The sequence below is a fragment of the Heliangelus exortis genome, chromosome 14 (genome assembly GCF_036169615.1).
Source record: "Heliangelus exortis chromosome 14, bHelExo1.hap1, whole genome shotgun sequence".
Taxonomy (NCBI): domain Eukaryota; kingdom Metazoa; phylum Chordata; class Aves; order Apodiformes; family Trochilidae; genus Heliangelus; species Heliangelus exortis.
Window position 1 is genome coordinate 15,058,896 of NC_092435.1, and position 25,011 is coordinate 15,083,906.

General features: G+C 40.9%; 2 protein-coding genes across 5 annotated transcripts in view; one reads left to right on the forward strand and one right to left on the reverse strand.

The window, feature by feature from the left end:
* Positions 1–25,011, reverse strand: part of PSMD10 (proteasome 26S subunit, non-ATPase 10) — a 47,282-nt gene that overhangs the window by 19,819 nt on the left and 2,452 nt on the right. The window contains exon 5 of one of the 3 annotated variants that reach the window (XM_071757494.1): positions 10,068–12,332. The exons of 1 other annotated variant lie outside the window; for it this stretch is intronic. In XM_071757494.1, the coding sequence (XP_071613595.1) occupies positions 12,209–12,332 (124 nt within the window). In that variant the 3' untranslated portion in view covers positions 10,068–12,208. Of the gene's footprint in view, positions 1–10,067; positions 12,333–23,145; positions 24,303–25,011 lie in introns of those variants that run through there. One more of the 3 variants, XM_071757493.1, reaches the window with a different exon arrangement.
* Positions 433–23,145, forward strand: VSIG1 (V-set and immunoglobulin domain containing 1). Of its 2 annotated transcripts, XM_071757490.1 has the most exons (8): positions 433–548; positions 3,650–3,810; positions 9,805–9,912; positions 15,450–15,648; positions 17,220–17,375; positions 18,041–18,160; positions 19,197–19,323; positions 20,684–23,145. In XM_071757490.1, the coding sequence occupies exons 1-8, from the start codon at positions 497–499 to the stop codon at positions 20,865–20,867; spliced, it is 1,107 nt and encodes a 368-aa protein (XP_071613591.1). In that variant the 5' UTR covers positions 433–496; the 3' UTR covers positions 20,868–23,145. The 2 variants fall into 2 exon arrangements, with proteins under 2 accessions (XP_071613591.1, XP_071613592.1); XM_071757491.1 differs by lacking the exon at positions 9,805–9,912.

Consider the following 25,011-nt stretch of genomic DNA (forward strand, 5'->3'; position numbering starts at 1 on the left):
TATGAGAAATATGTTTTAAAATGAAAATGAATGAACAAATTGTTATCTCCATGTGCCTATTTTTTTTAAAGAAATCATAGAATTAATAGTAAATAAAGATTATTCCTTATTCATATTAGGCCTGACTCCACCACTAGTAATCAGGTTGACTGTTAAATAGCTCCACAAATATTTTTCTTGCTCTCAGTGGAAGTAATTATGTAGGCAAATAGTGCAGGGCCTTGGCAAAAGTGGGAGAATCTGGGCTTCTATGATTCAAGGGTTTATTATTAACAAAACCTTCAGTTGCTCAAACCCCACAAAACAGTTTCAAGTGAGCAGTCACACCACTACAGAAGGAGAAAGGCACACGTGATAAAGAAGGAGAATGAATAAGCTTAATGACGTGTTGATACACAGCTGATAAGGAAACAAAAACCTACTTAGAAAAAACAACAGTTGAGTTTTAGTCGAAGTCAGAAGCAGCACCTGGTCTCTTTTCTCTCCCAACATCAAGATGAAGTTTACAAGGATGCTGGAGATCTTTCCAGTTCTAGCCATCCTTACAGGTAAGAATAACAAACTACTCAAAATAGCACTGGAATAAAGGAACTTGTTGAAATAAGGGAGCAAGTGAACCTGACTGGCAAATTAGGAGAGCATTGGAGATTTATTACAGGATGAAATGAAAATCGTGGCTATGATGCTGTATCATTTTGTGGAAATCTGCAAGAAGACCACTGACAGGTAGAAAAGAACAGAATTTTAGCTTTGTTAAATTAATGCTTTACTCTAAGGCCAGGAAGAGGCAAAGAGCTCTCACATCAAGATTTAAGCATTTCAAGGTTAGGTTTTCTCACATTCAGTTTCTTAACAATAGCCCTGGGAAATGCTGCTTTGGTCCTACCCCCACACAAAACCTTTTTGGGAATGCTTACCTTTAAGCATGCAAATAATAATTTGGATTTTCCTGAAGTTAAGTGAGGATGTAATTGTGGGATGAAAGATTAATATTATTAATGTTTGAAGGACATTTAATTGTGCTAAGCTTTATTTTAATATACGGAGAGGCATCAGACATTTTAAGTCTAATGGTCCATGGAGATGAGCAGCCTCTGTTCCCACTAAAGAAAATGGAAGTTAGTTTCCATATTTTCTTTTCAAGATGGAATTATCTGGTTTGGATGCCAGGTGCTTGTGGTGTTTCAATGTTATCTCTCTCACACACACATAAACTCCACAGATTTTTGGCTTAGAAATGAAAAGAAACTCACTGTTAGTACTAACACTTCTCAGAACAATGTCCTCTAATTTCAAAGCTCTGAGTTTAAGACTAATGTGTCCAAATGGATGGGTGCCACTGACAGGGGCAGAGGCAAGGAGAAGATCAGCAAACTTGGATTTCCTTCATCAGCATTAAATGGAATTTCCATGGAAGTGGAAGATTCCCATTTAACTGCGATGACTTTCTCTGTAGCAAGGCAGCTGTCTTACCATGATCTTGATGAGTAAAAGACATGGATCAACTGCTTTTAACAAGTTAAGGTCCTGTTCAGGGTAGCTTTTTCATGGAGTTACTTCTTGCTTATGCACTGTTTCTCACTGAAACCAAAAGGACTGTGTGGATCACATGGGATTAAGAGTTTGAAACCGTAAACAATGAATTAAATTCAGAGCAAAACTCCCTTAAACTTCCGTGGAGAGGAACAGGTTCTGCAGGTCCAGTTTGCTCCATTTGCAGTCATAAGCTCCATCTTTGTTTTAGTGATGGCTTTAAACAGCCACCCTGGCCAGTGGAAGTTTGGTAGGTCTGGGCTTTATATTTTCACTAGAGCAAAGTCTATTTCAGCTAAATGTGTTTCTTAAAATATACAGTGTCATGGAAACTAGAATGCTTTGTGGAGTTGTTTCTGCTAAAATTAATTTCTTCTGGAAAAAGTTAAACCAAGCCAGGCTCTGTGGCACTCCTGACTCCAAAACCAGAGAATGATAAAGGAAATACGCTGAGCAGCTGACTGGAAAATGGATGTTTTCAGGAGAATGGAATTGTGTGGAAAGACTGCTGTTTTAATCCTGCAAGGAGCAGAAATAAATACATGTAAACCTGGAAGTATTATTGTGGCAAGAAACTATCACCCTCTGGCCAACTCTAATTCTTAAAGTTGAGAGTGGTGAGCTAAGACATCTAAAATAGTATTACACTGCTTTTATATTAGACCTCAGTAAGGTTTAAGGTCCTGTGAACTTAAAAGACAAGCAGGACTTGCAGCCAGCTCTGGGATCTCCTCTTTGCCCAGGGCAAGTCTGACACATTTAGGTCAGTTTGTCTTCACATATCATTTGATCTTGCTGTGGTTTAAACCCACTGGTTCTTCTCCTAGCCACCACCAACACAAAAAGTTGATTATTCCTTTCTCCCTTGCAGTGAGCTTCTACTACTCCTCTAAACTTACTTGAGGAAGTTTTACTAAAGTAAAATGCTTTTTTGCTATTCTGGTATTACTTGAGGTTCTGCTTCTGCTTAAACTCTCAAAAGCAACACCCTAATGTGAGATGCACAGGTATTACACACTGAGGAGAATATTTTGTATGTTTTGCCTTCATACATGCTGTAAGCCTATGTGAAAACTGTTACTATAACATGCAGTTATCACCTTGCCAGTTCTGCAAAGAAAGCTCTGAAAGACTTCTGTTTTCCATCACATGCAAAAGAAATACATTCTCCTTCAGCATCTTTAGAGCAGCTTTAAAACTCGACTCAGGGATTTAACAAACCCCTGAAATTCAGATGTTTTTCTGACACCTCCAGTTTTGTTGCTGTGTCTCTCTCTCTATATATATATACATTGCTAGTAACTTATACAGAGGAAAGAAATAGATAAATTCTGTAAGATGGTGTTTGATTCCATTCATCAACATGAAGCCAAGACTGATGGGAACATTATGGGCAAGGATCACAAGTTTTGTTTGCTCCTATTCTGCTTTTCAAGACAAAGGGTTGATCACAGAATTTGTCTGTGAATTAAGAAATCACAGAATTTCTCACAACCCATGTAATAAAAATGCTCAGTTTGACAATTTCCAGTGTAGAAGAGCAGCTTCTGTATTTAAGTCATATTAAGTCATTTAAGTCATAAGAAATCTAAACAAAGCAAATCAGCAAAAGCAAAGTGGAGAAAGGCTGCTGGGCTCCAGGGTGGGAGAATCTGACAGTGCCACTGAGTCCAAGTCAGAAGTAAGACTGAAAGAAGAGACAACACTGTGGGAGATGGTGATTCACAGCCATCTAAAAGAATAGCTGCAAGAAAAGAGGGCAAGAAGGGTGGGAAAGAGGACGAGACACACCTGCAAATGAAAGTGCAGGCTGCAGGAGAGCACTGCAAGTGCAGCAGGCAAGTCTCTGCAGGTGAGAGCAAGTATGTTTTGAGGAACCCTACTTCTTCAGAGTTTATTTGTTTTAAGGGCATGGCTAATTCTGGGGGATTCCTTTTCTTGTTAGCTTTTACCCACTCCCAGCTTGCCATCACTTTGTCCACACAAAGCTCAAGGAAAACTGTGCTGATCAGCCATGTCCTGTGGGTTTCTTGGGTAAGGTAGGGAGCAAGGCACTAGAGCACAGCTCCTGGGGTTGGCCCTGCTGATCTCTCCTCCCCACACTTACTGTCCACAGGCCACATCAGCTGTGTTGTGGTGACCGTCCCTGAGAAGACAGTGAATGTCACCACGGGTGGAAATGCAACCCTGCTCTGTACATACACGAGTTCTGAACCACTGGGAAATTTCTTTATTCAGTGGAGCTTTTACAGTGCCAAAGAGAGCCAACTTCACACCGTAAGAGATTTCTTTATTATTAATATGAAGTTATATTTAAGATATCCTTAGGTCCCCTAAGAATCTTGTTATGTTTGATAGTGTTATCCTTACTCCAGACCAGGGAGGTAAGTAATGTTCGCCTTCCCTCCCCTAAAGACAAACAACTGGGCTGCAATGAAATTTTGGGGGTAGATGCACAAAGTTATCTAGGCTCCTAGTTCCTCCTGGCATGCCTGAACTCCTTTAGAAACTTATGAGGGGGTACAAAAAAGGATTCAGCTGCTCAAACTTGCTCCAAGTCACGCAGGAAGCATGAAGCAGAGCAAAGACCAGGTGTCCAAAAATCACTTGAGTGCTCCAGCCCCTGGACCAGCTCCTTCCTCTCTTGTCTGGCAGAGACTTCCTGCCATTGTGCAGGCAGCTTTCCTGGTGGGACACCCTTGCCTATGACAATGTGTCCCCACTGCAGGGTCAAACAAGAGCACCTTGACTCACCCAAAGTCGCTGCCATGTGGGGACACAACTGTGGGCTACTGGCACCAAAGAAGTGGCAGATATCTTGGCAGTTGTCACCTCAGGAAATCTGCCACAGCAAACTCGTGTTGGTGTTTGGTGGCATCTCACGGGTGGCAAGGGAACAATTACAGACCAAAAGCAAATGCTCCCTGCCCTTCCTGAGACCCCAAGAGGCAGCAGAGCCAAACACCAGTCCTTTCCCCCATGGGTGCTGGGTTGGGGTATCAGGAGCATGGGGAATGTGAAGGACACCACGTACTAGAGATTTTGTGACCACTGCCAGAGCCCCTCCTGTGGCTGTAAAGATGAGTCAGGGTTGGGTAATGTCCTGTGCATCCTCACACTACTGTCCCAGCTTCAAGAGCTACCCATGAATAGTAAGAATATCCATTTTCAGTGAGAAAATGAATCCCTGGATCTCACTCCCAGCACAACATGCAGGGTATGAGTTCCCAGCAGCTCAGCCCTGACAGGTGCTAAGCCATCAACACCACCTTCCTTCATCAGAAGAAATGCTCAGAAATGCTCATTAGAAGTGTTATGCATCCCTGAAGGTGACTGATTTTTTTCCCCATGCCCTGGTGTCAGGCTTGTCCTGTGAGACATCAGTCCCTTTTCTCTCCCATCATTTTTACCCTGGTGCTAACTTATTTTTTTCTAAAAGTTCAGTCTTTCTGCCTGGTGTTACACCTGGAAGTTGGTGTAAAGAGGTTTGACTTAGAAGAGTGTCACAGCTCACACTGATGATATTCCTGTCATGTTCACCAGGACATACACATGTTCATCATGTTCCCAATAATATTATGTCAGGAGGTCTGCCATTGCTGGTAGAGTCACAACTTCTATTCAGCTTATCAATTATAGCAATATCAGACTGTGATTTTCAGACCATGCAATTTGTAATATATTTGGCATTGAACAGCAACAGCCAGTATGTAAGAAATAGCAATTTACCATCAGGCAGAAGTGCTGATATACATCATGGCCACAGATAAAAGTACAAACACTGAGTCTGTCCCAAATTCTGCCTCTAGCTGAATGCCAGACCAATACCTTGCCTGAAACTTTTAAACCAGTTGTTACTCACAGTTTGCTTTTTTTCCAGTCAAAACTATTTTAATAAATGAAGAATTATTGATAGAAGGGTGGTAGCTGCAGGTTTCCTAAGTGAGTTGTATGAAGTTGTAAAATATATTATAATTTTGATCCAATATGTTAAATCATCTATTCCAAGCACTGGTTCAGGTGGGAAGCCCAGCACTGTGATAGGATCAAGCCCATCTTCTCCAGATTTGGTTGGTCTCTTAATTTCACATGTGTCAAAGTTTCCATATTGCAAGACAATAAATGCAACTCATGTGCTGCCACAGCCAAAAGAAATAAGCAGATTGTAGTTGCAAGTATTTTAGAGGGAGAATCAGACAGTTTCCAGAAATCCAGGAGAGGAAAACCATTTGTAAACCATGGCCAATGATGAGAAAATACCCCCTGAGGATTATAATCAGAAAATACTATGGGTGGTTTAGGATATGCTCAACAAGAATTAACTGGTGTGAGGCTACCAAACATCAGGGAAACATTATGGATCAGTTCCTTGGGCACTCACCCCTGGCTTCTGCAGCTCCCACTGCAGGTCATGGGAAAGCCAGACTTGTGAGATTTGTAAGAAACACTACTGGGAAAAACTGCATTTGGTTTTCACCCTATCCAAAACTAATTTCACAGTAAATTCCCTTTCACACAGCAACACACATGCATTTGTAATGGATGATTTGCATTTTCATTAAAGTCAGTTCAATCCGGAAAAGGCCACAGGTTAGTGACCCATCCTGTTGTCCCTTGAACACCAAGGTAAATTTCCCCCTCTGCTTATCCTTGGCTCCAGGATTCCCTTTGCTCCTCTGAGAGTGCTGATGTTCCTGGAGGGTGCATGTGTGTGGAGAGCTGCAGGACCAGGGCACTACTCTATTTAAAATGCTTTTAGCAACCCATTCAGTCCTCTATTGCTTGACCCTGCATCCTTCTAGCACAGCCTGGCAATTCCTTACCATTTGGAACCTATTCAGAATAAAATTAACTGGGTTAATGCAGACACCGGGAAGAAAAGACTGGGGCTGCTTGTGAAAAATAAGGTTTAAGAAATTACACAACACAGCTGAACATGAAATTGGATTTTTCAGCCTCCCTCTGAACCCTCAGCAGTATGTGGCTGCAATTTCTGTTTCAGGCTGGTGATTTTCCTGAGCTTCAGAAAGGGCTGAGGGTTTGAAAGTGTGGGTGGTTTTCTGCTGCAAGTTTAAACAAACAAAAAAAATCTCTCTTTCTACACACCTGGCTCTGCCCTGCTTGTTTGGCACGTAGCTGAAGTTAAGCTTCATCTTTTGTTCCAAGCAGGAAACAAGTGCATGGCAGTGGAGGAGATTTCCAGGTTTGGCTTTCATTGTTTAGATTAAAAAATATTAAAATGCAAGTCAGAAATTTATTTAATATGCTGGTAGGATGAGAAAACAACTAAATTGACAAGGCTGGCACCATGCTTTCCTAAAATGAACACTAGAACAGTAGCTTGCATTTTAAATGGGATAAAGTTATTTCATTTTATGAGCTATTATTCTAAAATGTCACTAATAAACCAACACTTCCTTATAACTAGCATATATTTTCCCTGAAAAAGTTTGTTGAAAATTCTGGGTCTATTCAAATTTTCAATTTTTTTCAGCAACTAAATTAATACCATCTTCAAATTCCATTTTTTAAAGTTCAAAATTTCTGCCAAATATTTGAAGATTGGAGACTTACAATAATAATAAAAAAAAAAACTGAAAAAAAAAGTCTTCTTATCACACCTGCTACAATTTTAAGTATTCTTGACCATCTTAGTAAGTGCTAGATCTCCTGATGCTCATTTTGTGATGACTCAGGTAGTATATTCACAATAAGATTAAGCAGATGGGACATATTTCATAACAATTTTTTGGGGTGAAAAAAAAAATCTTGATTTTAGTAAATAATGTTCAGTGACATCATTGAAAATATGGCCCTTTCTCCAGGGGCAGCAAATAATAGAGCAAACTGTAGAATGCTGGAACAAATTAAGGCAAATTTATGTCATTATGATACCTTTGCCTGGAAGCATTTTAGATTACTAGATTTTAGGACATAATATATAGAGGTCACAGCCTTTTTAAAAAGGCTTTGGATCCTGTCACACATTGCCCAGCTTACAGGATGCTGGTGCAGGTGCTCACCAGTAAAAAGCTGTGGCAGTTACAGGGGAGGGGATGAAACACCACAGCCAGGAAGGTCACAGACAGGGTGAGGAAAAGGGAGGCAGCACACAGGGGAAGAGCCCTGGTGCTGTTTTGAAGTCAGTGCAGCTATAGATAGTGTGTGAATAAAGATTTTTTTACTAATTTCCAGCCTAACTCTGCTCTGTTTCTGAGAAGATTCTCCAGTGGAAGTAAATCCCCTCATCTGAACTACATAATGCAAATACCAGCCTATGGAAAATAGGATGCCATATGTATTTTTAGCTTCTTCTTCTTGCCATCTACCACTTAGCAACATGTCTTTTTCATGATAAATTTAATTTTTTAGAGAATAACTCCCAGCCAAGGATTTTCAGAGCTTTCCAATACTAAACTATCTCTATTTTACCTGTAGAAAAACTGAGTAAACACTACTTATTCATCTCACCCAGGGTAACAGAGTACATCCCACCATGGTCTGGTTCAGAAGGTGAAATCTTGACCCCTGCTATGATCAACATCTGGGCTTCATTTCATGCTCTGAGTCACTTGGCTGGCCTCAGTGTAAATCAAGCACCTCAGTAAATGTTTGAAAGATTGAAGCCTGCTGTTGACTCTGCACAGGCAAGGCTACAGCCTTGCAAAGCTCAGTACAACTCCTGAACTTCATCAGGGCCACCATCAGGGCTGGAGTCTCCAGCCCAGGCCACCCACAGGTAAAATAAGTGCAAATATCAGAGCCACTGTGTGGCTACCCAGGATAAGGCCAGGGAAGAACACTTGACTGAATTTTTCAGTTCACTAAGTGAATGAATGATTGTTAATTGTAAGAGAAACTGAATTATTGATAGACTTCTTGAGAAAATATTCTCTAAAAAAAACCCAACAAACCAAGCTCAAAATATTGGCCAAACATGACATTGACACCTTGATAAAACTATTGATGGGCAAGTGAAGAGTGTCAGCAGCATATAGCAGCACAAACATCTTCTATTTATTTTACATATTGGCTTTCACTCTGCCACAGCCTTTATTTTCCACTGAACTACAAAGCAAGAATCATTTTGTGGATAGGGGTAAGGAGGGTTTCACTTGCTGCAGACAATAAAGAGGAGATGGCATTGTCCCTTAGGAGAAGTCTTGTCACCCAGCCTCAAAGCCTGATGAACCATTTTTCCCAGCTGTCCTAGGAGGGAGCAGGGACAGAGTGGCAGAGCCCAGGAAGGGAAAGAGATGCAAGAAGAGTGATTCAGGGACAACTGTGTCTGTTCTTTTCCCCTCAAAAGCCCAGACTGAGATTACCAGCAGTGCCAGTGCCACAACTCTGTTTCCCAGCCCAAAGGAAGGCACAGACATGGGCCCTGGGCCACCACCTGAGAGCCAGGGACCAGCCAGCCCTGTGAGGGGAGGTTTCCCCTAAAAACCATTGAAAGAACCAGTTCCTCCCCATGTAGTACCAGCATTTCCTGAGACCTCACCAGAAGCTTTCTGCCACAGGCAGCAGAGATGTGCTGCAGAGGCTGTCAGGGCTGTGAGGGATGCTGGCTCGGGAGCAGAGCTGCCTGTTCCAGTCCACAAGCCAGGATGATCCTCTGCAGGGCACCTCCTGAAGCAATACAGGAAAACTTGCTGGAAAGGGCCTCTCTGACACATGAGCATTTCTTTTTGCCTAGAGGTGATTAAAATGAAGCTTTATCTAGCACTTGGATGACTGAGCAGGCATGGGAAAGGAACAGCTTCATGGAGAGAAGAGGCTACAGCCCCAAGGTAGAGGAATGGAGATGGTGTTGTCATGTCACTGCAGTCAGAGTGACCCCTGGGATGTCACCAGGCATGCTATGGACTGCCTGTGGCTGGTTATCTCTGGCACTGGGGTGACAGTCTGCAGAGAGGAGATAAACTGATACACTGAAGTAGACACTGAACACAACTGAAAGTGGAGACAAGCAGAAAGTGAACAGGTTGTGTGTGTTTGGACAAGCTGGTGTGTTTGGAGCAAACATTAGCTTTCAGTCTCAGGTTGCCTGATTTTAGTTAAAACTTAGAAATCTAAGATTTTGTCAAATCCAGTTGTTGAAAAGGCTTCAGACACCTTCTGCAAAAGCTACTGAGCACGAGGCACCCTGCCCTTGAGAGCTGCACTGATGGGACTGATGGGGAGCTGTGTGCAGGAGAGGCTCTTGGATATTGGGGGAACATTTAAAGTCTCATTTAACTCTCAGATCAGCACATTTTTGCTCAAATACAGCAATCCCCATGTCGTGGTATTCTGAGTATGGATGAAAAATCAGTCAATGAGTGTCAAAAGATGGTGTATGTCACAGATGCACGGGGAAGATGTAGCTGGAGATACAAGGTAAGAAAAAAATCCCCACAGTCTTAAAAGTAAAAAACAAACTGAATAGCTTCTGCTATATTTATGCAACTGTAAGACCTCTGATCACCTTCTGGATTAAAATCTTCAAACCAGCACAAGACTGAGATAAGCTGAATCAGATGCATCACTCAGGATTTTTAACTCAAATCTTTTATTGCATTTGTCTCTCTCAAAATGATTTTGGATGTAGTTGTTGGTTTCTTTGCCAGAGCTATTCTAGGTGGTTGACTACCACCTTCAGGAATATTCTACCTGAGCCTCTGGGCTGAATGTGAGCAAATCTGGATAGCCCAGATTTGGGGTTACAAATTTACATAGCAAAAAAACCCCAAAACCCAACAAACACATCCTGGATCTCCTTTCTAGAATATAACAACATTTTGAGATGTGATGGGTAGAGAGGGACACTCAGCTGCCTGCTGAACTGGCTTCCTCTGATCTGTCAGCTTAATGTCTCAGCCATCATCTAGTCCAAACTCTGACTGCAGTGGGACTCCTGTCTCACCATGAAGGACAAGGTACCACCCAATGTAAACTGAGGTCTAGTAGTTGCTGAAGAGCAGCTACACCAAGAGAAAACATTGAGAAAACAGGTTTGTGCTTGATGCACTGTAGAAATTATTCACCAATAGCTCAGCCACAAGAATGATGTGAGAACATGAAAGAACTGCTCCTCAAAAGCATTTTGTACCAGTTAAAGATGCTGCATGATTAATCCTCTGAAGGCTTCTGACTCCATCCCTTTCTTCTACCAATGTGCAATTGTAAAAATGTTATTATTAACATCCTCAATTACCCATCCAAAAATCCCAGCAGGACATAAAGACCCCACCACAGTCTGGCAGATCACAGTTTTGTCAGAAATGTGTAAAAAGAAGCTGTGGATAAAAAAAAAGGTGTTTGGATCAAAGTAACCAGTGTATACATGAGCTTTCTTATCTGGACAAGTTCAGAATCTGAGCCTTGGGCTTTAATTAACACTCTGAGTGTGCAGAACTTGCTCTCTAATTAGATGGTAAGATGCTTCAGGGAGTGATGAACACTTCTTTCCCTTGTTGTTATTTTATAAATTGCCTGTATTCCAAATTCAAAAAGAGATCATGATCTCAACCCAGTACAGTTGTTAATCTCCTCCTTTGCATTTATTGGTGAGAATGAGACTTTAATGGTTCTTTTTCTAGTAGCTTCAGAAAACATTCCACAGAAAATGCTAAAACAACCCAATGATGGGACAACCTGAACACCTGAGCTTTACAGCTTCTCTGGGAAGGGCTGTGAATCAGATGCTGAACACATCAGCACCATCAGGAGGGGTGGTGATAGCTTTGCATCTGCTTGAAGAGGGAAGTGAGAAGGGGCTGGAGGAGTGACAGGTACTGGTAAGGAAGTCATGTCCTGAAACTGCCCCCCAGTCAGGAAGTTGAGACTGCTGTGGACATTTTGTCACACATTTTAAACTACATCTCATTTTACAGTTCTGAAAGCCTGATGTAGTAGGCATGGCCAGCAATGTGATGCAATGACACCAGGAGGTGGAGGGGGGGAGGAATTTTCACCTGGAAATTTTGAATGAGTTCATCCAAAGACATTTGAAAGACATAGATTTATGCAAATTCTAGTATGTATTTGTCCTGCCTCAAGAAGAAAGGAAGCAGATGGGTGCATGTTTCTTCTAATTTAACTGCTTGCTTTTTCACACACAGCCCCCACCTCCTGAGGAAGATCTTTCTATAGAAGTTGCATAAAGAGAACCTGTGGGTGGGTTCCTCACTCTCTACCTAACATCCATCAGCCTTTGAAAATCTGCAACTTGGCATCAACTTTGCTAACTCCTTCCTCTGCAGACAAGCACTTTCCTCACCCTCACACTAGAAAAGGAGCAGCTTTCCCACAAGTGAGGTTGAAGGAAAAGAAAGGGCATGAAATTTCATGTATCAGATCCTTCAGGACAGGGGACACAATTAATCTTATCTCCAGGATCTGGAATACACTGAAATTACCAAATATTTTTTGCAAACAAGTATGATCATTACCAATCCCCTGTTCTGTTTGTAACCCAGCTCCCACAGAGAGGCACATGAATAGTTGACTCAACTGCATCAGAAGTTCAGGAGCCCAAATCCTTCTCCTGGTTGCAGCAGAAACTGCCTGTGGAAATGCAGAGCAACTGTGCCACTGTCTTAGAAAGCAGGGAAGGGTGGCTGCTGACATGAGTGGCTTTAGGATGAATAACCCAACTAATCTGTAAGGGCAGGGAGATGTTTTCTGGCCAACTTCACTGTTTTGCAGTAACTAGTTTTTCTGATTGTGGTGTCATCAGGGACAACATTTGTAGGAGTGAATATCTCTGCTCTTTTTTTCTGTCAGTTGTTTGATTAGTCATCCCAGGCAGCTGCTCCCTGTGGAATGTGAAATGTGAAAAGGCACCATTCTATAAAAACTTGCATGAACAAACTAACTGCTAATGAGAAGAAAAGATCATTACTTCATCCTCAATTCTTTTTTTTACTCTGGTAAATCATCAGATTCACTAGAGCTGCTCATGATTTGCTTCAGGACATAAAAAGCTTGTTTTTTTCAAGAGAAACACAGCAGATTTTGGGGTTTTGTTTGTTTTGTTTGGGTTTATGTTTATATATATATTCAAGATATCATGCTCTAAATATATTTACCACCTCAAATTAAAAAGGCTTCCAGGCAAAGGCTACCATTGACTAAATTTATAGTTTTCCCATACAGACATTTTAGGGACACTTTAGGTAAACTGGAAAGAAATGTCAATGAGATGTATGTCTGTAGGAGGGAACATTAGCTGTCAGTTGTCCCAAAATAAAAAGTCTTCTGTATCCTTAACAGAAAACAAGTTTTTTACTTTTGAAACAGAAGAGGATAATTTTTGCAGATTTTCATTTCAGCTTTTTGAAAGGCAACTTTTCAAAGACAGCATAAAAACACTTGAACCAAGTGTTTAAAATACCCTTTTTAAAATGGGTATTGTTCAAAATGGGCTATGGCTTCAGAGCCAATTAACTGAAACATGTTCCTCTTAAATGAAATTTCCTGTGCACACAACGCGGTCACACCTCTGGGACAAGATTCACACTCAGTAATTAATCACAACATTACTCAGCCTTTTTGGTATTTACCACCTTCCTTTGGGCAATAAACTCCCAAGCTAGTGAGGTACACATCATCCTCAGAAAGAGGATCAGAAGAGAGCAGGCAGGAGCCTGCAGAGGAATTGAATGCATTTCCCTAAGATGTTCACTGCATTTATGCTCATTGTTGGAAAAAAACCCCAAAACCCACAAAAATCAAAAATAAACAAAAAACCACAAACCCCACAAAAAACCCAAACCAGAACAAGAAAAAAAACAAAAAACAAAACAAAACAAAAAAAATTGTGGAATACAAGGGCGTGCACCCAGACTCTAGTTTTGCAGCCAAGGTCCATCTCTAGACACAGGCAAAGCATAAAATCATTTTTAAAACCTGAAGGCATTGCACACAACCAATGGGAACTGGGGAGGCTGCTCAGCTCTCCAGCAGACTTCCCAACCCTATCTGCTGCTGTTGAACCTCTCACACTTCCTCCCATTCCCCACGTGCTGGCAGCTTTGGGACTGGGAGCCCTGCATCAATTGTACCTGGTGTTTGTAATCCTGGGGCAGGGAAAGATAAAGCTTGGCTGGGAAGCAGGAAAAACTGTACTTGAGACAGGGCCCAAGCTGCAGTCCTGGGTGTGCAGGCTGGGTTCTGACCTTCACTTCAAAGCTTTATCACTGCACAAAGCAGCTGTGCTCTGGCAGTTCTGGGGTGTAGCTTGCCTTAAGCTAATAAAGGCTTTCTGATAATATTGCTTAAAGGCCTCAGTCAACCCTGTATCAGGGTGGATAAATAGAGTTAGAGAATAAATATTCTTAATTCAAAATGCAATCAGTTGATCTGCAAAGTAAAGTGAATTACACTTCTTGCCTAAGGACCTGCAGCATCCCTAAAGGCAGGGAACTTGGACTAAAAGGAAAATTTGAGACTAGCCAAGTGTGAATGGCATTTCACAGGAGTTTGTGGAGCTTTTTCCTACAAGCATTTTCCATCTATTTCCATTAAAAAACATGCTATCAGTCCAATTAATGGATTTACACTGCTGACTCTGGAATGCTGCCAGCAGGGACAATGTTAAATGTTGGGGTCTCAACCTGTAACTCTATATGGTCACCCCTCACCAGCTTAAAAAAATGACTCAGTACACTGGAACTGTTCACTGTGCTTAGACAATAGAGTCTGTGCATGTAGACCCAGGGCAACATACTCCCTGTCCCTGTCCCAAGTACTAGCACTTTTACACAACACTTTTACATATTAACATGACAAAAATAATTAAGATTCCATAATTTTCCACATTAGCTTTGTTCTTTCAGATCTTGGTTTCACAGCAGAGTTAGAATGCACAGAGAACTATTCCTTGAGAACTATTACATTTACCCTGGAGCAGGTGAGATACTGCAGTTCCTAAAGACACTCAAGGCCCCAAGTCTCAGACTGCCCACAGTGAACAATTCTACCTCTCATTTCAGGCAGCAGGCAACAGGTTTGAGTGTGGAAGGCCAATTCTACTCCTACAGTACTCCTCCTGTTAAGTACTGTTGATGGTACTGAAGTCAGTGAGATCAATGTTAAGCAGCAAATTTTTTCTGTGGGAGGAAATGTTACATTCCTTAGAAACATTTATTACGTCTCTAATTCTGGTAAACCTTTTTTTTTACTGTTTTGCAAAAGGAGAACTTGATCTCAAATAGAATTTATCTCAAACACTGAGGCCAACAAGTATTCTTGACTCCCACCTATGGTATAAATTCAAAAAATTAAGATGGTCCATGACACCAACTCTGACCCCAATCACACAAACAAGGAGAACAGCATGATTGCTCTAATTGCACATGTGATGATTCTGCTGGTGTTCTCATACTGCATTTTTATTGCTTCCAAATTTACTGCCAAAAAAACAGGCACATGGTTTGCTTAGACCTATGTCTTCTGGATTAATCCAGTTCTCTGTTTGCCAGCTTCTGTATCAGCAAAGCTCTGCAGCTACAACAGGTTCATTCTCATCACAATCTTCTACTGAGCTGTTTATGAATAGTATCACAAACTACTGGTGCTTCAAATAGCAGCACTGTTCTTTGTGCAGGACTTCACATCTTTTCACAGAATTGTCATATGATGGCCAATGGTCTCACCTTTGTTTTCACAAATGCATCAGTCTGCAACTGGAGTACCCACAAAGACCTAGCTACTCCCCATTTGCAAAATTCAAACAATCCCATTTCTGAAAAACTTGTCTTTTAAGAACTATTGGAAATATATTTACAAATGTAGCATGTTTTCATCTCTGCTTTCTTGGGGGAGGGTATGGGAAGGGGTGACATCACTTGGCTTAACCAGAAATCATTCTGTGTACCAAACAAAGCAGCAGATCTCTTGTTATTAAACTAACAACTGATTCTTTATGACAGATCTATTATTATTCAGAAGGCCAGTCTTACTCCTATGGAGAGTTTAAGAACAGGATAACAGCTGCAGCGGGTCCAGGGAATGCATCAATAACAATCTCCAACATGCAGCCCTCTGACACCGGGTCCTACACCTGTGAAGTTTTCAGCCCGCAGGGTGATGCTGAACAGAGCCAAAAATCTGTGATTGTCAGTGTGCTGGGTAAGTTCCCTTCCCTCCTGCTGCTGGGTTATACTTTTCTTCCCTGATTATGAAACCCCAATTCACAGCTCAGTATACACAGGAGCAGAGGGAATACCAGGATGGTGATAAACAAGACCCATGATGCAGAGAAAGGGCTCTCTGAGGCAGAGATGTTTGCCAAGGGCTCTGGAGCAGGCAGAGCCTGGGCTGCCCCCTGCCTTCCAGACAAAGCAGACCTGAGACCTGCAGTAAAATCTTCTCCCTCTAGCAGCCTTCGGATTCACTCTCAAAAAGTTACCCAATGTAAGCAGGTAGCTGGAATTAACCAACTTCCTTACATTTTTGATGTTGGAAAACAAAGTGATGCAAACTTTTATTAAAATAAAAAGCCCTTTCAGCTGGCAATGACAACTTCTCTCTGAAGACATTACATCCAGCCCTAGCAAAGACCAAAATGTTACTAATTTTACCTACTATTGGTCAGGGTGATTTGTGTAAATCCAGGGAGAGGCAGCAGTACAGCCAAGGGTTCTGGTTCACCCCCATCCCCAGATACTCAACTTAGCATGTGTTGGATGGAAGTTGTATAAAGTCTGTTTTGGATGGAAGAAATCTATAGCTCAACCATGCAGGACAGAAAGGATGAAAAGCAGTGGAATGAGATCTTTTCCTTTCTAACAAGATAAAAGTTTGTACCAACCCCACGTAATCATTGCTTTTCTACAGAGAATTTATACCTGGTCAGAGTGATAAGTGAAAGTCATATGAGCACGATTCCAACACCATCTGCCTGGTGTGGCAGGAATAAGAAAAAGACATATATAAACTCAATCCCTGAAAAAACAAAGTACTGCTGTTAATTCTCATCTAAAATTTCCCAAACAAATAGTAAATCTTGGAGCATTTGCCTAAGAGCTTTTCCTTTTCACATGAAAACCAGCAAAAACTGTTCAGTTAAGCACAGGAAATTGAGCTGCGTTTGCTGCTGGTAGAGTTCCACTGACAGCACTGTAAAGAACCACAAAAGCACAGGTAGGAAATAAAAAATAATGGGTGAAAGTGTGGACAGAATCTCCTCCTGTGTGCAAAGTGAGGAAATGGTATCACAACAGATGTATTTTTTAACAGAACTGTAGTTAATTTATTTCTTCCACAACTACAACAGATTGAAGAATCAAGCCTTGACTTTTATGTGGCAAAGCTCCTGCTGTGTCCCTAAAGAAAACAATGCTGCTGTGTGACAGAATGGTGTCTTATAAATAGTGATTGGCCCCATTATAATTAAAGTAAGTGATGGTCTTCATCTAAACACCCTCGTAATAATATTTTGGGTGCAAATGCAAAAAAAAAAAAAAAGTAATAAAATTAATAAAAATATTCCCTCAGCCACATACATATACTTAATATTACTCAGATCTTCATGGGAGAGCCTTTGATCAGATCCATAAACAAGAGTCTGCTCTCGGGTGGAAATCTGTAGCAGGGGTCCAATTCTCTACTCATAGCAGCACAGTACCAGAACTCAAGTTGGATGCTTGCAGCCCTGGGTGTGTACTCACAGCATAACTGTTCTCATTATTATTTTACAGTCAAGCCCTCAAAACCCTTCTGCAAAATAGAAGGTGTGCCTGAAAAAGGCCATCTGATCTCCCTCTTATGCAGATGTGAAGAAGGACTGCCTCACCCTGCCTACCACTGGTACAAAGTGGATGGGAACTCCCTCAAACCTGTGACTGAACAGCCAGGTATGTAAGCACAGGGCTACCATACCCTGCTCAGGATCTGGAATTCCATAGTGCCAGCCACCTCAAACATTGTATCACACAGGGCAGTTAAAACTTACCCTCCTCTTCTGACAGTCAGTGTCACAAAATTGTATTTTTAATTTTCAAATCAACTGGCAGCTGTCACAAACACACATATTCCACTTATTCAACAATTTTAATAAAAATTGTGTGGCATGTTAAAATATTGCCTATGCAATTATTATGAAATGTTCAAAAGGCAAAAATGTTTATATTGTTAGACCTCCCCTCAGAATTTTGAGTGAACTTACACTTAGAATAAGTCAATTTCTCATTCAGGTGCTAAGACCTCCATCCCCAAAATCTTCAGTCCCCATTACATTTCTGTTTGTGAAGTCTGACTCACAACAGCACCAATGTGGGTTAAGCACAGACTGATGTGCAGAGCAGGGGCCCACTGCTTGTGTTCTACTACACTCAGAACTCACTGTAGTAAGTTTTAAGGAAGGTAAATGAGTTTTACTTAAAGAATAAATCCCCCCCAAATCACTGAATAATCACAGAACCCCATTTCTAATCTCAGTAACTCCAGTATTACCAAGAAAACAAACCCACTTCCCTCTATGGGATGCAAAGGTAATGTGGACCTGCTCTGTTTGTCACAGATCCAGCCACGGGTGTTCTTTACCTTGGCAATTTCACCACCTTTGAAACTGGGTACTACAGGTGTGTAGCCAGCAACCTCCTGGGGAACAGCACCTGTGAGCTTGACCTGACTGCAAAACGTAAGTGTGATGCCTGAAATAATCACCTCTTTGATAGGCAACTTGCACAGTTCAAGGGAAAATGCTGTAATAACTTTAAAACAGATTTTTTTTTCAAGTCACAACAAGAGTAGGCTTTGGAGAGCTCCAGTTTGCATCCAGGTATGCCCAGAATTTAGCCTGACCTAGACAAGTCATTTAATACCTCCAGCTCCATTTCCCCCTGGGATCAGGAGCTGAAGCTGGCTCTAACTGCAGATCCCTTACTGAGAACTGAAAAATGTGGAGTTTAGAGCAATTTCTTCCAGCTAACAGCCCCACTGAGCCCCACAGAGGACAATCATCACTGAAATGTGGTAGTACAAGGACTGGGGCACTGTAGATGTGACCACTAGCTAAAAATACAGCAGTTACAGAAATACACCTTACCCTGACTGCCCTCAAGCAGTGATCAACTTTATCCTGACTGTTCTCAAGCAGTGGTCAACCACAACTGCCTGCAGATTTGTCATGTAACCAGTAACATTTAGCAAGAGACAACACACACTGCACAGCCAGCCAGGAGAGATGTCCCTGACATGATCCCTCAGTTACTCAGTGATCTACAGAATGAAAATCACAGGGCAGAGCCAGAGGCTGGAATGAAATAGAAATAGAAGGTTTGGGGGGCTCACAAATGATCAGAGCATGAATTTTACATCTGAACGACAGAGATAAAGGCAATCTGAATTTCAGAGTGTGTTTGCAAGGATAGAAGAGCAAAGGCTTTAGACTATTGCCAGTGTTGACAGCCTCATGTTTCCCTTAGCTGAGCATAAACATGGGGTTTGTTGGGATGGGGAGCTAATTAACAAAAAGAGGAAACAAAGGTAATAAAAGCACAATTCTCTATTTCCTAGAGAATCTTTGGCCTCCCTCTTGGCATACAGCTGTCAGGCAGTTTTCCAGTTCTTTCAATCCAATGTTGTCTTTCTGCTGAAGTCTTCTCACCTAAATTTCCATGGGAATTTGCTACAATACTTTTTAAAAAATTCAAATAATCTTTTTTTCTTTCCAGATTCAGATGGTGGTATTATTGCTGCAGCATTAATTGGAGCAATTCTGGCAGCTGCTATAATTTGCATTATTGTCTGGGTCTTAACCAAGAAGGCAAAGAATAAGAAGTCATCGAGTAATGAGATGCAGTAAGAGTTTCTGTTTGCTTCATTTTAAGACAATTATTTATGTAAAGAACTGCTGATGATCCAGAACTAAAGCCAAATGTACTTAAGTGGTTTTGAAGAGTAAAAAATACAGGTTTTGAGAAAGCTTCCAGAGTCAGAATATTTGCTTCTGTGTAACTTTTAAGTTGTTGCTCTTTTAATAGAAATTACCATGACGCTCCTCCCTATGTTTACAGGCAGCTGCCACTTAGCAGTACTGAAAATGTAATTTTTTTTAAACAACATAAAGCAAGTGGGAAGTCAGAAAAACAGTTTTTAATATTTAAAAGTTAATGATGACTGTTGATGGCACTTGGAGGAAGTGAAAAACAAGAACAGCAAAGGGTTGCCACAGCAGATTTACTGGGATTGTGTATCACTGGGTTTAAACACAGGGGGCTCAGTTCAGTGCTCTCTGAAATTAAAGGACACACACTTGGGATACTCTAAGGCATCTGAAATGGCAGAAGACAAAAAGTATAGGCAACAGAATGGAACCCAGAATGTCCATTTTGATCCTGCTCTGGAAATGTCTTTTCATCTGTTGCTTGTTTTTTCCTTTACATTGCCAAATCTTCAGAATAGGGGTGACCTCAACTACTACACAGCCTGTACTTAGCCCCACGATGTTAAATACTAAATGAATACATGCACCTGAGGCCAGCAAAAAACATTATGTCACCTGGGCACTTCCCTATAGCACAGGTACAGGGAATTCTGCTAATGCAGACTCATGCCCCTGATTTCTGCTTTCAACTGATGTAGCATTAAAATCTAAGTTAATGTTTGGATCCTAATAAACGTCATTACATTGAAATAATCCACTAGCATCTGATATGTTTTACATATGAAAGTGCTTAAAAATTTGTTTACTATTGTTTTAATACGATAAATGGACTCCATACTTGTTGCTAAAAATATTTTTCAAGGTTTCATAGTTTTTTTGACTGCATTCTCTTTTTAATGCCCTTGAATGGGACACTGGACCTGCATGGAATTTCTCAGAAAGCTCACACCAAGCTTAGTGTTGTGCTGCCCCTCCTGAGACACTGTTTGCCAGCACTCAGTTTCCACATTTGCTTTCCTAGCCTAGCATTTAAAAACACTAAAATCTATCTTACTCTAGCAAGATCACTTAAAACAGTGATGCAGATCATTATCTACCACTCTGCCACTCTTCCTGGCTGAGCAGCAGTGATGCTGGAGCCTGCTAAGGTGCTCTTGGAACAGTTGCTGTAATGAGGGGACTGCTGTTTAGATAACAAAACTACTGAGACATTCTTTTGAGTGTAGATGGGATTTGACCATGTGAAATCACAATCCTCATCCTGTCTTCCTGCAGAGAAATGACTCAGAAACAGTCCAATGCAGAGTATGTTCAGGTACCTAATGAAGACAACATCCCTGTGACCACAGTTCCACCAAGCAATGCAACAGCTGAATACCCAAGTGGTGATGGAACTGCAGCCCCCGGGACACCTGACAGTGAGGAGAAGAAAGAATTGGGAAAAGAAGAAATAGCCTAGAGTTTTAATACGGTTTTCCTTGACAGCTTTGGACCCCTTTAAACAAAAATTGTTGTCATTGGACTAACATAGAAGCATGATTAAAATTTACAGAGACATTTGTATTGTGAACTACTGGGCTGGAGATGGAAACACATGAACATTGTGAATAGCAGATTTGGCTTTTTAAGTTAAACACATTTCATTTATGTTCTAGTGATTATTATACATAAGTATAAAAAGACTTTCATCCACATTTGTCCAACCTATTTTGCAAAGTTAGGAAACGGGCTGAAACATTTAACAAGATAAGAGCTTTCCAGTCAATTATCTGTAAAGCTGTATGTGTCCATCCAGTTCTGAACCACAGCAGTCTTCTCCAGAAGCAGTGTTGGCCAACCTCATGTTCCCTGTGCACCCAGAACAACCACCATGGCCAATACCCTGCAGTCTTTAAAGGATCTGATTTTGCATGTCAAAAGTAAAAAGAAGTTTCATCAATGTCATGAGAATGGAGAAACAGATGTTAAGTAAGATGAGATGCAGACACAGCTGCTTTCAAAACTTAGAAGAAAATACTGCCTACCCTACAAGATTTGATTGATTCCTGTGCTGAGATGATTTCCAGGCAACTGTCCCATCCACTAAGCAAAAACTTCTTGCTATTTTTTTCTCCTGGTTTCTTTCACCCATTGTAACTTGGACTATTTCTTGTATGTGAAAGTATCAAGAGTAAAGGTAAGTGGTACCTGCACACTCATAGCCAGCAGCCAAGTAAATGCACAAACACATCTTTAAATCCAGGTTTAGAAGGTTTGTGAATACTTGTGAAAACTCAACTATTCATCCAAAGAAGCCCCCAACTTGGCTGACACTGGCATTAATTTCAAATTTCTTCTCTTACATTCCTAGGCATTATTTTACTCTTGCCCTTTGTGGGAAAACACAAGCAACTATCTTCAGAACATTGCTGTACTTGTGTTAGTTCTCTAAATTCCACAGCTTTCCAACTTCCACATCTCTGCAACTGTGATTGAAGAGGGGAATATATTATGTGGTCATCACTGTAATTTTTAAATCTTTCCTTAACCTCACCTCTACAAATTCTTCTGCATGTATTCCTTACCTAACTTGCTACAGTAAGACAGGAGTTGCACTGGTGAGGCTGTAATTAACATCTAGAGATAACACAATCTTTCTAGAACACCACAGGTCTTACATTTGCTAAAAAAGTAGAAATTGCTCCAGTTACATTAACATCTTTATGTAACAAGAAAGAACAGTTGAACACAGGTTCTAGATTAATGTCATCTTAAACCTTTAACAACCTGTGTGAATTTAAAAAAAAATAAAACTAAAACAAAAAGCAAAAATAAGAAGCTAACTAGATTGTGGGGGGTGAGGAGAGAGGTAAGGAAAACATTTATTTGGAGTTTCTTAACATATTAAGGTATTATTGTAAGCCTTCTGGCAGATGTTTGTACTTATTATGAAGATTCTCTCCTGTAAAAGTGTTTATTAAAAAGGATGGGCACTGTTCCTAGCTTTCCACTGATGCTCTGGGCAAAGCACAAGCCAAATGAGGTATTGATCCACGGTGTGTAGCTCAGAAACCCTGCAGGGCTATGCAGGATGCAGCAGCATTTTTCAGAATTTGCTTCAGATGTTCTGCATGGCCCATTTATCTTCTGATGGAGCAGTGATCATTAACATGGAAACCAGATATTAAGCCAACATTCAAGCCACCATCTCCTAGGGAAGTGGGTTTACAAAGCTACAGAGCTGTGGTCAGAGGTTTGAGGGGTTTTTTGCTATACAAACATCAAGGATGAATGCAGAATTCTAACTTCAGTTTTCCTCAGCTGAAGCTTTCAGCAGTGCCTGCACATTGTACAAGAAGCATTTACTCAGTCAGGTTCCTCCTTCAAGCAAGGTCTGCATGGGCAGAGCTCACTGGACATGGAATTATCCCCCTGCTCTCAATTGCTCCCCTCAGTGAAATTTAACCTGCTTTTTGCTTTCTAGGATAGACTTCAAGTGCTTGGTGAAGAGATCTGTTTGGCTCTAAGTTTCTTTCTTGCTTATCAAAATAAATTGCATTACCTTAATCCCTACAAGTCAAGCTGGAGAAACTGTCATCTTCCATTTCACCCTTTCCTTGCAGCTGAAGAACAAGCAAGTTGTAATGGATGCTGTGTAATGGATGGCAGAGTTTCATTTGATTTCTTGTTCACACCCCAAGTGTAGAATGTTCATTGTGTTAAATGCAAGTTTAATAAAGTTTTATAACACCAAAGAATGCTGTTTAGGAAAGTTCTTTACTTCACAGAATTTCACCAGCATTGTTTGTGCAGAAGGGTTTGTCAGAAGTGATCTTACCAACATCAGAACAGAAGGTCACTTTTCAGACTGATCAGTCTCATTAGCTCTGCCTTCTAATAACTTAATACCAGGATTTGCTATGGGTAAACAGAGATTAAGCCAGGCTTCTGCTACAAAATAAGATGGCAAACTGCAAGTTTAAGCTCCACATAATGGGAATCAAACAGAACAGAAGAAGAAATTCACAGGAAATAAAATCAGAGTCCAAGTACATCCCAGAGAAGGATCTGGAGACATCCACCAAATGATAGTGTACTTGAAGAGGCAACCCTAAGCTGTGGCAGCATTCTGCAGGTAGTCCAAGTGCACTTAATCAAATACATATATTTAAAGATTCAAAGAAACAGGATAACAACAGAAAAGCTTTAAACACCCAGAGCTCACTTGAATAGACCAAGACTAAAACTGGATACAATTACCTAAGTAACTGAGCCAGCTCCACAAAGACAGAGGTGTAGTTCAGAATCTGAAGGAAAAGAATCAATACACACAAAAACCTCCAAACATTAAAATCACACACAAATCACAAAGGCTGTGGGGAAAAACCCAAAAGACTCCAGAATCAGCTTCCAGAATAAAATTGACTTTAAATTGCTAAAGCATTTTTGGTCCTGTTGTTTGCAAGAAATAATCCTTCTATTAGGGTTTGAAATAGAAGGAATGACTGCATTTATACAGATCATACTGTAAACTGAAAGAAAACTGCAAGATATTTGAAAAATACTTTAAAAATCGGATAACTGTTTAATTAGCAGGAGGTAAAATAGTTGTTTTGGCACTCTACTAGAAGGAAACCTAGAGATACACACTTTATTACCATGCTGATGCCATACATGATATCCTAGTTGAACTACCACAATACAAACTTTTCAGTCTTAAACACAAGTGAAACAGGGAAGAGAATCAAGTCCAAGTCCCCACTAGCCTTCCACCATTCTTTTAAGTATGGCTCCCAAGCCACCTTTGGCCACTTTCAGTGGGGTCAGTTCTTCTTTATTCTCAATGTGAATACTTGCCCCGTGAGACACCAGCAGCTTTGCCTCCTCCACTCTCTCTTCATCGCAGGCTAAATGACTGAAATAAGAACAAGAAACCCAGGGCCACTATTAAACACTCCAAGCTTATCAAGAGCAGTAATTATGCCTTGTCAAAATGACAGGGGGAAGATATGCCCTAAAACCACAAAGTCACTCACAACCAGCTACCTACACAGATTCCAAAGCTTGCTCTCCAGTCACCTTCTTGTCATTAAGCAACTCAAGAACGTTCCTCCTGCTACTGTCCTCACCACATTAAGACACTTCTTTAGATTAGGATTTGCCTCTACAGGCAGCAAAGATAAGGAGCACACAGTCCAGAGTCAAACTGGCAAATGGTAACCTCTGTTTGAATGGAGAGAGAGAAACTAAATCGTACGATGCTTAAAAATAATCTGAAAAAATACTGCAAATGCAGCAAAAGATTTTTTTCCATCTGGCACACTACCTTGAGAACAAATCTTTGTGTTCCAGGACAAGTATCATGTACAGCTAAAGCATACTGCTTGACCATATTCACAGCAAAATCTTGATTCCACTGCAGAAAAGGTAGAGTTTTGCCATCAACTTCAAAGCAGTTAAGATTCTACCTTTACAGATTCAAACTGATCTCTAAGGTAATATCAAACACTGAACAGACTGTACTTAAATTGCAACTTCTTTTCCTTAGAGAGGCGAAGGACAGAGCAGACCAGCCTGCAGGTTTCCTCCGACTTTGATGTAATTAGCTCGCTTTTCACCCTCTA

What these genes read in the sequence shown, in the direction of transcription:
- VSIG1 (XM_071757490.1), top strand. Translation starts at nt 497, where the DNA reads ATGAAGTTTACAAGGATGCTGGAGATCTTTCCAGTTCTAGCCATCCTT. An exon ending in AGTTCTAGCCATCCTTACAG is followed by an intron (nt 549 to 3,649) that starts GTAAGAATAACA and finishes TACTGTCCACAG; the next exon opens with GCCACATCAGCTGTGTTGTG. An exon ending in TGTGATTGTCAGTGTGCTGG is followed by an intron (nt 15,649 to 17,219) that starts GTAAGTTCCCTT and finishes ATTATTTTACAG; the next exon opens with TCAAGCCCTCAAAACCCTTC.